The sequence below is a fragment of the Sturnira hondurensis genome, unplaced genomic scaffold (genome assembly GCF_014824575.4).
Source record: "Sturnira hondurensis isolate 20B ecotype Veracruz unplaced genomic scaffold, ASM1482457v3 Scaffold0002039, whole genome shotgun sequence".
Taxonomy (NCBI): domain Eukaryota; kingdom Metazoa; phylum Chordata; class Mammalia; order Chiroptera; family Phyllostomidae; genus Sturnira; species Sturnira hondurensis.
The window spans coordinates 1,929,153-1,945,147 of NW_028074670.1; the positions used below are offsets into that span (position 1 = coordinate 1,929,153).

The following is a 15,995-nucleotide window of genomic DNA, read 5'->3' on the forward strand; positions in this document are numbered from 1 at the left end:
CGCGCGCCTAGCACCTAGGTCGGGGGATCTGTCCTGCCCGACCCAGCTCCGTTGCTGGTTCCGCCTCTCTTACCGTCCCCGTTGAACGGTTCGTAGCTGTCGGACTTCCATATAATTCCGTGTTCTGGTCTTTGGGTGTGTTCTAGTTCTCCAAAACTTTTGTTGTAGTCAAACTTGATTGTGGGAGAAGGCACAGTGTTTCCACTTATGCCTCCATCTTGGCGGAAGTCTCACTGTTAATATTTTTCATCTTCTTTTTCTTAGATAAGTCCCTTTAACATTTCATATAATAAGGGTTTGGTGATGATGAACTCCTTGAATTTGATCTTATCTGAGAAGCACTTTATCTGCCCTTCCATTCTAAATGAAAGCTTTGCTGGATAGAGCAGTCTTGGCTGTAGGTCTTTGGATTTCATGACTTGGAATACTTCCTTCCAGCTCCTTCTTGCCTGTAAGGTCTCTTTTGAGAAATCCGCTGACAGTCTGATGGGTACTCCTTTGTAGGTGACTGTCCCCTTATCTCTTGCTGCTTCTAGGATTCTCTCCTTCATTTTAGTCTTGGCTAATGTAATTATGATGTGCCTTGGTGTGTTCCTTCTTGGGTCCAACTTCTTTGGGACTCTCTGAGCTTCCTGGATTTCCTGGAAGTCTATTTCCTTTGCCAGACTGGGGAAGTTCTCCTTTATTATTTGTTCAAATAAGTTTTCCACTCGCGGCTGTCTCTTTCCCCCTTCTGATACCCCTATAATCCAGATGTTGGAACATTTAAAGATGTCCTGGAGGTTCCTAAGCCTCTCCTCATTTTTTTGAATTCTTGTGACCTCACTTTTTCCTGTTTGGGCATTTCTTTCTTCCTTCTGGTCCACCCCCTTGATTTGAGTCCCTGTTTCCTTTCCATCACTATTGGTTTCCTGTGCATTTCCCTTCATTTCAATTAGTTTAGCCTTCATATGTTCCTCTAATTTGTGGCTAAAATCAACCAGTTCTGTGAGTATCCTGATTACCAGTGTCTTGAATTGTGCATCTGATAGGTTCGCTATTTCCTGGTCACTTAAAGAGTTATTGGCTCTGGGGCTTTGAGTTCTTCTTGAGCCATATTTTGGACTGTTCGTGCCTGTTACATTATGAGGAGCAGAGCCCCAGGTGTTCACCAGGGCTGGGCGACCCAGTCACTGGGTTGTGACACTGTATGTGGGGGCGGGGCCAAAGGAAAGCAGTGGTGGGCACCCTTTGCTTCCTCCCGCTGCCACCACGGCTGCGCCATTGGTCCCACTGCTGGAGAATGTGTGACCTCGGTCAGCCACTGCTGGGTTTGTTGCTGGGGGCTGCACGGTCCGTCTCACTTCTCACTCCCACCGACTCAAGCCCTCACTGGGTCTGCCCGACACTACCCCAGATGCCTGGGCGCTTGGGGTCGGGGAATCTTTCCTGCCCAACCCTGCTCCGCTGCTGGCTCCGCCCCTCTTACCAGGCTGGTAGAACGGTTCGTTGTTGTTGGACTTCCATATAGTTCAATTTTCTGTTCTTTGGCTGCGTCTTTGTTCTCCAAACCTTTGTTGTATTCAAACTTGGTTGTGGGAGAAGGCACAGTGTTTCCACCTACGCCTCCATCTTGGCGGAAGTCTGCTTTTTCTTAATGACGAGTGAAGTTGACCTTTTCATATGTTTATTGCCCATTTAGATAACATCTTTTATGAAGTGCTTGTTTAAGTCTTTGGCCTGTTTTCTATTCTGTGCTTTTTTTTTTTATTGATAGGTAAGAGTTTATTATATATTCTAGTGTAAGTCCATTGCCAGATATACTTAAATGGATGGGTCGTAAGTAGGTTTACAGTTATTCATATGGAAAATAATACAGTAGTTAATAAATAACAATGCAAGAATAAATTCTGTTTCTTGGATCCACAACTGTAAACCTATCCTGACCCAAGGATAGGCAAAGGCAAATTGAATATTTGCCACATATATAGGGACTAGTCTTTTTTCCCTTTTACCTAATGCTATTTTCTAATGATCAGAAGTTCTTTATTTTATGTAACATAATTAATCAATCTTTGCCTTTTATGGCTAGTCTTATATAAGAATACTTGCCTGTCTCAAGGTCATGAAGGTACCCCCTGTGTATTGTCTGGGAGCTTTCTTGCTTAACTTTTTACAACTGGTCTGCTGGACCTGATTTATGTGGGTGTGCATGATGTGAGGTAGAAGTGAGGATTCCTTTTTTTCATACATGGATATCCAATTGATAATAGCATTATTTGTTGAAAGCAGCATCATTTTTCCACTCCTTGTTAGTATCTTCTGTGTCATAAATCAACTAGTTACACACGTGTGGGTCTGTTCCTAGCTCTCTTCAGTTCCATTGGTCTGTCTGATTCCATTGCACTGACACCACGCTGTCTCACTTATTGTAGCTTTATCACAAACCTTGGTTTCTGATGGTAAGTCTCGGCTTTGTTCTTTCTCAGGACTCTCCTTGGGATTCTTGGCCCTGTGTATTTCCATATGAATTTTAAAGTCAGCTTGTACATTTCCACAAAAAAATACCTGCAAGGATTTTTATTGGGATTAATTACTTCTGTTGATCACTTTAGGAAGAATCAACATATTTATAATATTCAGTCTTCCAAATTATAAATATAGTATGTCTTTCAATTATGTGAAAGTCTTGCCCTGGCTGGCGTGGCTCAGTGGACTGAGCACCAGACTGCAAAGCAATGAAAGTCTTGTACATCTTTCATTAGATTTATTCCTAGATATTGCTCTTGCAGATGGTATTGTTTATGAAGTTTTCTAATTGCTTATAGTTGGTATGTAGAAATGCAATTAATTTTTGTATATTGTCCTTGTTTTTGGAAAATTTGATGACATCAGTTATTAGATCTCTGCCCTTAGAATTCTTTTTAGTTATAGAAGTAACATTAGTTTGTTACTAAGCAAAAATAGAGTAGTGTGAAGGCGAAAAGAAAAAAATCCCTTCTTTCCCAATCCCCTCCTCATGTCCACACATAAACTGTGAGAGAAAATAAATAAGAAGGGAATCACATTCTACCTTCTCAGGAGAACCATGAACCACGATTGGATCTGACATTCAATTCTGAGCTTCTACGTAAAGCCACCGACATCCTGACATCTCGCCACAGCATCCTGACAGTGGAGCATGCGTTTTCCTGACCTCCAGGCACTTGACCTCTGTTGGGGCTGGTCTCTAAGGTGGCTTACTTTAAAAGGGCCACCAGGCTTTCCAGATGGAATTTTGTTATTTCAAGCAGTTTGTCATTTTAATTTGGTCCACCCAATACTCCAAATATGACAAGTTCTTTAACTGGTTTCATGTGCCAAGTTGACAGACCCTTTTTGTAATTGCTATGTGATGTATTTAAGGTCACCTAATGACATATTGTGGGGCTCATTCTCTGTTTCTACATGTAGATCCTCTAGTCATTCTTTTTGACCCATTCTGTGTTGTAGCCGATGATCCCACGTGCCACAGCTGGTTTAACCGGCCCTCTGTTGGCGGACATGTCCGTTGTGCCTGGTCTTTACTGTGGTGATGAATGCTGAGTACCCCCTACATTTATACTACTGTGCTTTCATTAATACACATTTTAGACACATTCTTGAAGGTGTAAATGCTGGGTCAAAGGGTATACACATTTCAAAACTTTTTTAAAAATCCATTTAATTTGTAAAACATTTTTAAAAATTCAATGAAGGCTTAGAATTTAAAAAAAATTCTCATTGTAAGTCTCTTAGATACTGCTACCCTTCACACTTTAAGAGAATGGTGTAAATCATCCTTTCTCCCTAGCATATGTACTTCTAGAATGTTGGTACAAAAAAAGACCTCAAATCATCTTAACTGGCTTCCTTGTCTTTTTAATTGAGATGTAGTTCTTATTTAACATTTATTGTACCATATTTTAAAAGTGTATACCTCAGTGACTTTTAGTTTATTCACTAAGTTGTACAATAATTGTCACCAGCTGATTCTAGAACATTTCTGTCCCTTTTAAAAGGAACTCTGTGCCTACTATCAGTTGGTCCCAGTTCCTCCCTCCTTCATTCCTGGCCAGTCACTTTCTCTATGAATTTGCCTATTTGGGACGTTTCATGTGAGCAGAGATATACAATATGTGGCCTTTTTTGACTTGCTTCTTTCACTTCATACAGCGTTTTCAAAATACATTCAGGTCATAGCGTGGACAGTAGTGCTTCCTTTTTATGGCTGAATAACGTTCTGTATGGATATGGTACATTTTGTTTGTCCACTTTTCAGTTGACAAATGGGTAATTGGGTTGTTTCTCCTTTTTGGCTATTACAGTAAAGCTGCAGTGAATATTTGTGTATTGTGTTTTGTGTGAACGTGCATTTTCAGTGCTCCTGGATGTATAACTGAGAGTGGAATTGCTGGATCAGATAGTAATGCTGTGTTTAACTTTTTTGAGGAACTACCCAGCGATGTATGAGGGTTCCAGTTTCTCCACTTGCTCACAGACACTTAATCTTTCTTTTGTCTTTAAAGTTATCTTAGTGGATGTGAAATGTGGTTTTTTGCTTGGCATTTCTCTAATGACTTAAGATGTTGGGTATCATTTAGTGTGCTTGCTGGCCATTTGTAATATGTTCTTTGGAGAAGGTCTACTTAAGCCCATTGTCCTTTTTTAAATTGGGCTGCTTGTCTTTTTATTGTTCAGTTCTAAGAGTTCTTTATATATTTGGGCTATTAAACCTGTATCACATGTATGAATTCCAAATATTTTTTCTCATTCATTGGGTTGCCTTTTCACTTTCTTAATAGTGCCCTTTGACACATGAATTTTTTAAAAATTTTTGATGAAGTCCAGTTTATCTACTTTTCTTGTATTGTTTGTGCTTTTGATGTCATATCTAAAAAAACTGTTGCCTAATTAAAGGTCGCACAGCTCTATTTCCATCTAAGAATATTATGGTTTTAGATCTTACAGTTTAGGTCTTCAATCCATTTTGAATTAATTTTTGTGTACGTTCAAGGTAGGGGTTCTGCTTCATTCTTCTGCATGTGGACAGGCAGTTGTCTCGGCACCGTCTGTTGACCAGACTGTTCTCTTCCCCACTTAGTGTTCTTAGCACCCTTGCTGAACATCAGTTAACCGTAGATGTGTTTATTTCCTGGACTCTCATTTTGTGCCATTGGTCAATATGCCAACCTTTTTACCACTATAATGTCCTAGTAACAGTAGTTTTGTACTAAGTTTTAAAATCTGGAAGTGTGAGTTCTCTAGCTTTGTTTTTCTTTTTCAAAACTGCTTTAGGTATTCAGGGTTTGTTGTACACATATTTCCATGTGAATTTTAGGTTCATCTTGTTCATTTATGCAAAACTGGAAGCTGTAATTTCAGTAGGGATCACATTGAATTTGGAGAGTGTTGCCATCTTAACGTTAAGCCATTCCACCTATTATGTCTTTCTGTTTATTTAGATTTTCTTTAATTTCTTTAAAGAGCGTGTTATAGTTTTCAGCATACAAGTTTTACACTTCTTTGGTTAAATTTTTTCCTGAGTATTTTATTCTTTTTGATGTGCTCATAAATGCAGTTGTTTTCATAAATTTCATCTTCATGTTGTTTATAGTTATGTACAGAAATACTAGTGATACTTTTGTTGGTGGTGATCTTGTACCCTTACCTTTGCTGAAGTTGTTTGCTAGCTCTATTCATTTTTTGTGAATTCTTTAGGGTTTTCTATATATAAGATTATGTCATCAGCAAACTTGGTAAAACTGGTCATCAGTAAAAGTGGTAGTTTTACTTCTTCCTTTCCAATCTGGATGCCTTTTCTTTCTTTCTTTCTTTTTTTTAAGATTTTATTTATTCTTAGAGAGAAGGGTAGGGAGAGAGAGAAAGAGAGGGACAGAAACTTCAATGCGTGCTTGTCCCTTGCACAACCCCTACTGGGGACCTGGCCTGGGACCCAGGCTTGTGCTGTGACTGGGAATCGAACCAGTGATACTTTGCTTCTCAGGCCGGCACTCAGCCCACTGAGCCACACCAGCTAGGGCACCTTTTCTTTCTTTTCTTGCCTACGTGTCCTGGTTAGACCCTAGTACCTTGTTGAATAGAAGTGCCGAGAGCAGACTTTCGCATCCTGTTCTGACCCTAGGCAGAGCAGTGTTCACGTCTTCGATCTCTGAGTGTGTTCATTGTGGGCTTTTCCTAGATGCCTCCCCTTTATTGTGTTGATTGCATTTTTTCTATTCTTCTTCTGTTGATTGTTTTTATCAGGAAAGGGTGTTGGGAGTTTGTCAGATGCTTTTCTGCCCCCTTGATTTTGTGGATGAGATGGCAGGTCACATTTCCTTGTCCTCGGATAGTTGGATACATGTGTTTTGGTTAACTTTCCCATCCTGACTGTGCCCAGCCTGGCTGTCCCTGCTGTACCTGGGGCACTTTAGTCGAGGTGCAGCTTGTGGTCAGCATCCTGAGCAAGTCTCACCCTCCTGCCTTTACTCCCTCACTTGGCAGTGCTGGCCTTATGGAGAGTCTGGCTCATGACCTTCCTGGTCGTCTTCTGCTGAGATAGCAAGTATTGTCTGCCTTTTTAAAAGATGCTATTGGCAGTTGTCCCCAAGCTCCTGGTGCACATGCATGAAAAGGCACCTGCTCTCATAACTGCCCTGACTCCATTGCACGCCTCTAACAGGGCTACTCCATGGGACCTGGCTTTGCACAGAGACTGCTGATGCCAGCACCCAGCTCCTCCTCAGCCCTCAGGGCCTATTATACCAGCCTGTCTGCCCCCTGCCCACCACATCTTTGGGAGTATGCCTTGGACCCTCTTGGAACTGACCCATGGTCATCCCTTGGCTTGGGTTTTCTGTGGAGCAGTTGCTTGGGAAATTGCCTCCTGGCCTCCTGTTAGCAGCCACTGGTTGAGTGGATGACCACACTGATGGGCCAGTTGGGGTGGGGCATGGACTCCCTGGCCTTTCAGCAACTGTAGTTAATTCCAGTCACATAAATTTGTTTCTGGTGTTAGCTTGGTAAAAGCTAATTGTGTGGAAGCCATCAGGTTGCCAAGTAGTCACATTATTATTGTGTCCTGTGATGTGCCTCACATGGGGACCTTGTCACATGGTGCTCCCCACTCAGGTCACTTTCATAACAACTTCTAAATGCCAGTCTTTCTTGTCTGTGTCACGTAGGAGGCTTATTCTCTATGGTGTTTACTTAGCCTCAAAGTCTCTAGACCAGGAATGTATTTGGAACAAGTGACCCTATTAAAAAAGTTAAGTCATAGCGTGTGACTCCTGTGATCAAGACCTACCAAATAGCTCTCCTCTCTGCTTGAAATGCATGATCTGATCTCTGCACAGCTCCCCTCCTCACTCACTGCCTTCTTGGCATGAGGCCTTTTCTGCCCATCTTACGTAAAATCCCAAACACTCCCTCCCTCATTCTGTTCTGGGTCCTCTTTCCCTGCTTTGTTTTTCTCCCAAACGGGCCCTCCTCAGGGATGGAGGCTCCACTGAAGGCAGAGACTGTGTTTATTTACAGTTCTTCCCAGCACCTGGTTCATAGTAAGCACTTGATGTTTAAGTGCTGAATGAGTGGCCGGCCTTCTCTGTTCTCTCCAAATGAGCAGCGCTGGAGCTAAGAGAGCATGGTCGCTTCCCCAGGGCACATGGCCAGTCAGGGATAGAGCAGACACTGAAACACCCCTTGTCCCCAACGCTTCCTTGCAGCCTGCTTCTCGGTCAAACCCCTTGGGCCTCTGTGAAGCTCCTCAGAGGAAGAGCTCTAGATTCTTGGTCTTTGCTTCCTCTCCTTCCTTTGACCAGGAAGTCAAAGCTGTTCTGTGGGAGGACATTTTTTTCCCATTAGTTTACATTCCATATTATTCTGTATTTGTTTCAGATGGACAGCATAGTAGTTAGCCAGTCCTGTATTGTACAGTGCCCCTGATACTGCAGTTACCCACTTGGCCACATATATAGTCATTACAATATTACTGACTATATTCCTTATGCAGCAGTTTACGTCCCCATGACTGTTCTATAACTGCCAATTTGTACTTCTTGTGGGGGGGGTAGAATTTAAAAAAAAGGTTTTGTTTATATTTAGAGAAGGGAAGGGAGGGAGAAACAGAGGGAGAGAAACATCATTGTGTGGTTGCCTCTTGTGCATGCCCTACTGGCAACCTCGCACACAACCCAGGCATGTGCCCTGACTGGGAGTCAAACTGGCGACCCTTTAGTTCACAGGCCAGCACTCCATCCACTGAGCCACACCACCAGGGCCCAATTTGTACTTCTTAATCTCTTCACCTTTTTACCCAGCCCCTCAGCCCTCCCTCTGCCAACTGTCAGTCTGATCTCTGTACCTAAGAGTCTGTTTGTTTTTTGTTTACTTTGTTCTGTGGGAGGACATTGTTGATTGTTCATAATAATTGTCATAGGTTTCAATGTGGCCTGAAGACAAGGAAGGTGCCCTGAGATGCGTTCTTCAACCCCTGCCTGCATCCCAGGACTGAGTGCCTGTAGGGCTGACCCTCCTGGCAGAGGGCAGTGTTGCGAGCCCCACCCTCTCTCCCAGCCCTACTGTCTGCTTTTTACCACATTTCGAATCTTTTTACTCTGACCCCATGGCAATTTACTTTCATCCTCTCCTCCTTTTGGTTTATTTAGGAACTTAATATTGGGGGATTGTTTGATTTAACAAGAATTATTTTAGGGAATAAAAGTCCCAGTGGAGTTCTCAGTGGTAATGCTTATTTCTTCTCCCAGGCTCCGTCTGCAGACAGGTAGGTATGATAGTGAGAACCAAGATCAGCTTCCCGCACAGAGGCGGGACTTTGTTTTTCTTGCTTTACTTACCGATTGTTGGAATGGAGTTGTTCAGCTTCGGGATGGATGGGGACAGGAAGTCCAAAAAGGGAACTTCTCATCTTTTCTTCCTGTCACATCACCTTGTCTTTTTTTTCTTCCCAGGTAGTATCCACGCTGCTCATAAACATTATCCCAGAGGAGCACATCCCACTGAATTTATCCGGAAAGGCGAAGATCAGTGGGAAAGCCTGGGTGAAGGAGCCTCCTCGGCCTGTTCCCGGCTTTAACCCTGACTCCATGTGCGAGTCCCAGGTATGGCCACCCAGCCGTTGCAGTTGGAGTCTGCGAGTCCTGGATTTAGACAAATTGATTTAAAACAGAGACAGAGACATGGAAGCACATACACAGAAACAGATGTAGCTCTTAAGAGAAAGAGTTGTGCCCAATTTGGTATTAGAAAGGTTCGCAGCTGATTGCTAGCATTTGGCCCTCAGTATAAAATTTGCAGCCAGCGTGGGAAGGCTTTACAGCAGAAGGCTTCTGGACTGGCCTCTGCAAGGCTTGGAAATGCAGAGCCTGCATTTTCCCTTGAGACCCCTGAGTGGCTGAGGCTCAAGGAACCACTGTGAGGCTTCAGTTCTCCCAGCTTTGTGCCTCACGGACCAGGCCTCAGGAGGCCAGGCCAGGGCAGTCAAACCCGGCAGCATGTTGCTGCAAGAGAGCGAGACTGTGGCCCCATGTGGAGGGTTTCCAAGGCTTCCGCATGTTCTTGGTGGGTTTGTTTCCTGAAGTCCCCAGCTCGCAGTGCTTTTTCACTGGTTCTAACAGACATTCCATTCGAACTGAAGCTGCCACTTTGATTTCCCCTCATAGATCTCGTGCTTAACGCATGCTGCTTTCTGTAGCCAGAAATCCTTCTTTCAATTAGCTTCTAATTCATTAACCCCACTTTGTGAAAGTCAAAATTCAGGTCTTAAAAGGACATTAGTAAGGTTATGGTGTTCTGATTCCCAGGGCACAGAAAAGGGAGTACCTTCTATAGGGCCAAGGTTATGGTTATAAAGGTTAGGCTCTAATAAATGTTCTCATTTCCAGTCAAAAAGTCTTTGTTGATGGTACCTGACCTCAAGTCAGTATAGGTGGGTGGGTGGGGATTGCAGGGCATATGAATGCACTGAAATGTCTGTGGTGTAATCCCTAAAAACCTTTCTTAATGCTCTATATGTGCACACCTCCTTTAAAAAAAAAATGCCTGCCTCTTTCTATTAAGGACTTGAGGTGGGTTACAGTGGAGGGACAGATACAATAAGGCTAATAAAACATGGAGTCAAGGGGAGGGGTGGCTCGCACAGGAGGCATCCCCTCCAGCCCAGCACTGGTGGCCGTTCCCTCTGCAGGTGATCATCAGGGAAGGGGAGCTGCTCCTCGGGGTGCTGGACAAAGCACACTACGGGAGCTCTGCCTACGGCCTGGTCCACTGCTGCTATGAGATCTATGGAGGGGAGACCAGTGGCAAGGTTCTCACCTGCCTGGCCCGCCTCTTCACTGCCTACCTACAGCTCTACAGAGGCTTCACCTTGGGTGAGTGCTGGGCGAGTAGCTCCCAGGGCCCCTCTCCTGGCCAGCACACCAACCAGGATGTCTCCCTGCTCTCCTAGCAGCCTTCAGGGGTGCGGCCAGGTTACTTCTACAAGGACATCTTCGCTCAACAGCCTTGCACCTTGTCAGTGCTTTCCACCCCTCCCGCATAGCCAGTGTTCCTCATTGTCTGCAGCATAGAGTGACCCCTCTCTTCCCATTTCCATTCTGTCTCTTTCTCGACCCTGTCCTTTACATTCAGCAGGGATGGCCAATCTTTTGGTGTCTCTGGGCCACACTGGAAGAAGATGAGTTGTCTTGGGCCCATACATTAAATATGTTGCAACACGAAATCACAAAAAAATTTTGTAATGTTTTAAATGAATTTACAGTTTTGTGTTGGGCCACATTCGTAGCCATCCTGAGCCGCGGTTGGACACTCCTGCAGTTTTCTGTCCGAGTCTGCTTTTTCACACTCACCTCCATTCTTCCAGAATTCCTTGGGTGCTCTGTGCCCTGCAAAGGGTCGTCTTTGTTGTTGGAAGTGCCCAAGCCTCCCCACACAGTGGGGGCACTGGTGCTGTTGGAAACCATGTTGGGCGGGCCTGTTGGGATGACAGTAAGATGGAAAGAGGAATGGCCTTGTTTCCTCCCTGGAAATGAGCACAGTGTTTTAGGAAGTTGGCTTTGAGAATGAAAACAAGTGAGCTGCTAATCTTTGTGCACTGGGTAGAACTGACATCAGAAGACCTCTGCCCAAGGGCTCAGCCCCTAGCTAAGCTTATTCAGGGCCCTGCATCTCCAAGTACACATAGTGGAGTCCAGGCCTTCTTTCAGTCATCCTGTGAGAAGTAAGTGACATGCTGCATGTTTAGCATTGAGCTACAGTGAGTGTGGGAAGTGTCCAGGCGATGATACCAATGGTAGTGGAAGTTAGAGTCCTTTGTGGATTTGCAGGTGTGCAGACAAGGTGGGACTCCCACCGAGGGCCTGCCACTGGCCTGTGGTGGGGTCTCGGTAATTGTATGATATGTATTAATTGCAGAAAAGTATAAATAGACAGAAAGGACTTCTGCCAAGATGGAGGCATAGGTGGAAACACTGTGCCTTCTCTCACAACCAAGTTTGAATATAACAAAGGTTTAGTAAACAAAGACGCAGCCAAAGAACAGAAAATTGAACTATACGGAAGTCCGACAACAACTATCCATTCAACCAGACCGGTGAGAGGGGCAGAGCCAACAGCAGAGCAGGGTCCGGCAGGAAAGATCCCCCGACCCAGGCGCACAGGCAGCCGGGTTAGCAGCGCAGACCCATCGAGGGTGCGGGGCAGACTGACCTCGGTCACACATTCGTGCACAGATAAACCAGCAGAGGAGTGAGCAGTGAGACAGACCCCGCAGGCCCCAGTGGGCGAACCCAGTGAGTGTGCAAGGCAGTGGGCTGACCGTGGTCGCACTTCACACGCAGTAGGACAGACTCTGCGGCCCTGGTGGCAGGAAGCAGCAGAGGGGATCGCCATTACTTCCCTTTGACCCCGCCCCCACATACAGCGTCATAACCCAGCAACTGACTTGCCCTGCCCTGGTGAACACTTAGGGCTCCGCTCCTCATACGTAACAGGCATGAACAGTCCAAAATATGGCTCAAGAAGAACTCAAGGCCCCAGAGCCGATAACTCTTTAAGTGACCAAGAAATAGCTAACCTTTCAGATGCACAGTTCAAAACACTGGTGATCAGAATGCTCACAGAACTGGTTGATTATAGTCACAAATTAGAGGAACATATGAAGGCTAAACTAATTGAAATGAAGAGAAATGCACAGGAAACCAATAGTGATGGAAAGGAAAGTGGGACTCAAATCAATGGAGTGGACCAGAAGGAAGAACGAAACATCCAACCAGAAAAGAATGAAGAAACAAGAATTCAAAAAAAATGAGGAGGCCCTGGCTGGTGTAGCTCAGTGGATTGAGCGTGGGCCTGCGAACCAGAAGATCACAGTTCGATTCCCAGTCAGGGCACATGCCTGGGTTGCAGGCCGGTTCCCTGCAGGCCAACTCCCAGCAGGGGACGCAAGAAAGGCAACCATACATTGATGTTTCTCTCCCTCTCCTTCCCCTCCAAAAAGATAAATAAATAAATAAATAAAATCTTAAAAAAAATGAGGAGAGGCTTAGGAACCTCCAGGACATCTTTAAACGTTCCAACATCCAAATTATAGGGATACCAGAAGGGGGAAAGAAACAGCCACGAGTGGAAAACTTATTCGAACAAATAATAAAGGAGAACTTCCCCAGTCTGGCAAAGGAAATAGACTTCCAGGAAATCCAGGAAGCTCAGAGAGTCCCAAAGAAGGTGGACCTAAGACAGAACACACCAAGGCACATCATAATTACATTAGCCAAGATTAAAATGAAGGAGAGAATCCTAGAAGTAGCAAGAGATAAGGGGACAGTCACTTACAAAGGAGTTCCCATCAGACTGTCAAATGATTTCTCAAAAGAGCCCTTACAGGCAAGAAGGTGCTGGAAAGAAGTATTCCGAGTCATGAAATCCAAAGATATACATCCAAGATTGCTCTATCCAGCAAAGCTTTCATTTAGAATGGAAGGGCAGATAAAGTGCTTCTCAGGTAAGGTCAAATTCAAGGAGTTCATCATCACCAAACCCTTATTATATGAAATGTTAAAGGGACTTATCTAAGAAAAAGAAGATAAAAAATATGAACAGTGAAAGGACAGCAAACTCACAGTTATTAACAACCACACCTAAAACAAAAGCAAACTAAGAGGACAGCTAGATCAGGAGCAGAACCATAGAAATGAACACATGGAGGGTTAGCAACAAGGGAGTGGGAGGAAGAGAAGGGGGGAGAAGGTACAGAGAATAAGTAGCATACACAGTAGGTAGAAAATAGGGGGGAGGGCAAGAATAGTAGGGGAAATATAGAATCTAAAGAACCTGAGACACGTCATAAACTAAAGGGGGGGAATGGTGGGGGAGGGGTTGTGCAGGGTGGAGGGGAATGAAGGGGGGGAAATAGAACAACTATAATGGTACAATCAATAAAATATATCCTTTTTAAAAAGTATAAATAAATGCAGACATGAAAATAATTTAAAGTCACCCAACATTCAGTGGCCAGAGATAGCCACCAATATTGATTCGATGCATCTTTATAGAGTTTGCAAGTGCAAACACATTTGGAAAAATGGGGTTCCATATACTACATGCTGTTTTGTAATCTGCCCCCTCCCCCCCCCATTTCCAAATGTATTTGTAAATGTCCTTTTGGGTGAACTAATGTATATCTACATCCTCAGGTCTGTGGCTACAGATTATACCGGTTGTGTAGATATACTATGGTGTATTTAACCAGTTTCTGTTATTAGACATTTAGGTTGGTTCCTGGCTTTCACTTTATTGCTGGCATGAGCATACCTATACAAATATCTGTAAAAAACAAAAAGTAGACGAAGATCTCCCACCCAGACTGTGATGAATCCCAAACCTAACAAATAAACCATGCCAGCAGCTCTGCTGAGCACATGGCACAAAGAGAAGTTGGCCTCAGTGCAGAGAGCATCCTGGTCCAGCTGCTGGGCTGAGAGGAAGCATGGCCAAGCTGGACCTGGGCTCTGAGGGAAGGACGGGCTGAAGGTGTTGTTTTTATTCTGTCCCTCATAGCCAGAAGGGTCAGTGAAGGGACAACAAGGTGGCCTGCAGCTGACCCCATGAAAGGACTCACTTGGTTATGGCTTCCTCACAGAGGGGCTATTTCTTGCTCACACACGTTCTTCAGAGGCCCTCAAGTTTCCAGGACATTGCATTGGGAATTCCAGTTATCTTAGTCCAGCTTTTGAATAGTGCAGCCATTGTTTTTCCCTTCCCACTCAGCTCTTGGCTGAGGAGCTTCGACTCCAGTAACACTCACAGATACAGACAGAAAATAGTTGACTGAAAAATGAAGTAGGAAGACATTTGGCCAAGGCAAGGAATTCCTAGACCCCATGGAGCCGGAGAGACGGGCTTCACTGAAGTGACCCAGCTTTCATTCAGAGAGGACTTGCACTGTTGGCCACTGTTAGCCAGGCTGGGTGTGTCACGTGTGTGCCTACACACCCATTCTCACCATTGTGTGGGTGGTCCCTGGAACAGCTGACTTCTGGGAGTCAAAGCCAGCATGTTTTCTCCCTCCCTCTCTTCTTCCCATAAACTCAGCTTTTCATCTCGGACCTCTTCTCCACCTCCAGCCCAATCGTGCAGCACCTATTTATTGAGTGGAGGTGGCAGAGCTGGTGCCTAAGAGCACAAGTGTGGGCTTGGGCCAGGGTTTACTCTTTACCTGTGTAACCTTGAGTGAATAGCTCACGTTCGAGCCTTAGTTTTGTCCTTTGTAAAATGGAGATTATAGTGCTTGGCCTTACACTTGCTTTAGGAGATAGGAAGCACTTAGGAGATGGACGCAGTCCCCTAAGGATTCAGGTGCTTCCCGGGTATGTGACACTGTGCTCTGACCCCTGACCTCTCTGAGTTTGTACCTGGTGGGAAGTCGGGCCCGATCCCATCTGAGCTTGTGTGTCTCTTCACAGGCGTGGAAGACATTTTGGTGAAGCCAAAGGCAGATGTCAGGAGACACAGGATCATCGAGGAGTCCAGCTGCTGCGGGCCCCGGGTGAGGAGGGCCCGGGAGGCCGTGGCCTGCCACAGAGGGCGGCTGTCCTGCAGAGTGAAACGCACACCTTCCTCACTTGACTGCTGCCTCCGGCGTGTTCCTTTTCTCATTGCAGGCTGTCAGGGCTGCATTAAACCTGCCAGAAACCGCATCTTGGGATGAAGTCCGAGGGAAATGGCAGGATGCCCATCTGGGCCAAGACCAGAGGGATTTTAACATGATCGATCTGAAGTTCAAGGAGGAAGTGAACCATTACAGTAATGAGATTAACAAGGTTAGTCTGGCGGTGAGCACACTTGCTGCCACCATTTTGAATGCTGGTTTTAAAAAAATTACATTTTGATTATCACTCGGGGCCCTTTAAAGCAATTTGGTTGTTTAGCAACTGATGTAGTGAGATGTGAGGTGGGATGTGCAAGAAACTGTTCACTCTGAGGCACCAACGGCCTTGTTTCCACACCCAGTTAGGGTCTGGGAAGGTTTTAGCTGAAGCTGGGTGGGAATGCTTTGCACTTTTTTTAATGCTTGTATTTGGGGCTGACTACATTAAAGGGGACTAAAGAGAGAGTATCTTTCCTGTGGTGCCGCAGCCAGGTGGGGGAGCAGGAGGGAGGACCAAAACACCATTGCGGCTTGTGTAGCAGGTCCAGGAGTGAAGAAGGCCCAGGTTCAAACCCTAGCTCTGCCATAAACTTGCTCTGTGGCCTTAGGCAGGTGATGTACCCAGTCTGTGCCTCGTTCGCACACCTGGAGCACATCCCTTATCAGGTTGCCAAGGGGGTTAAGGTCCTAACCTATATAGTGTTCTTAAATGGAAGGAGCACTGTGGAAGTCCTCCAAAGTCCTTGTTTGCTTTTCACTAAGCCCGTTCACATGCCATTGAGAAAGGAGAGGGAACCCCCTGCACAAGCCAAGACCACAGCCCATTTCTCTC

At 45.1% G+C, this 15,995-nt stretch overlaps 1 protein-coding gene across 1 annotated transcript in view; it reads left to right on the plus strand.

The window, feature by feature from the left end:
• Window positions 1-15,995, plus strand: part of POLR1A (RNA polymerase I subunit A) — a 90,522-nt gene that overhangs the window by 46,636 nt on the left and 27,891 nt on the right. Inside the window, exons 15-18 of the mRNA XM_037039141.1 lie at window positions 8,970-9,119; window positions 10,205-10,388; window positions 14,979-15,061; window positions 15,177-15,335. Coding sequence (XP_036895036.1) covers window positions 8,970-9,119; window positions 10,205-10,388; window positions 14,979-15,061; window positions 15,177-15,335 — 576 coding nt within the window. The remainder of the gene's footprint in view (window positions 1-8,969; window positions 9,120-10,204; window positions 10,389-14,978; window positions 15,062-15,176; window positions 15,336-15,995) is intronic.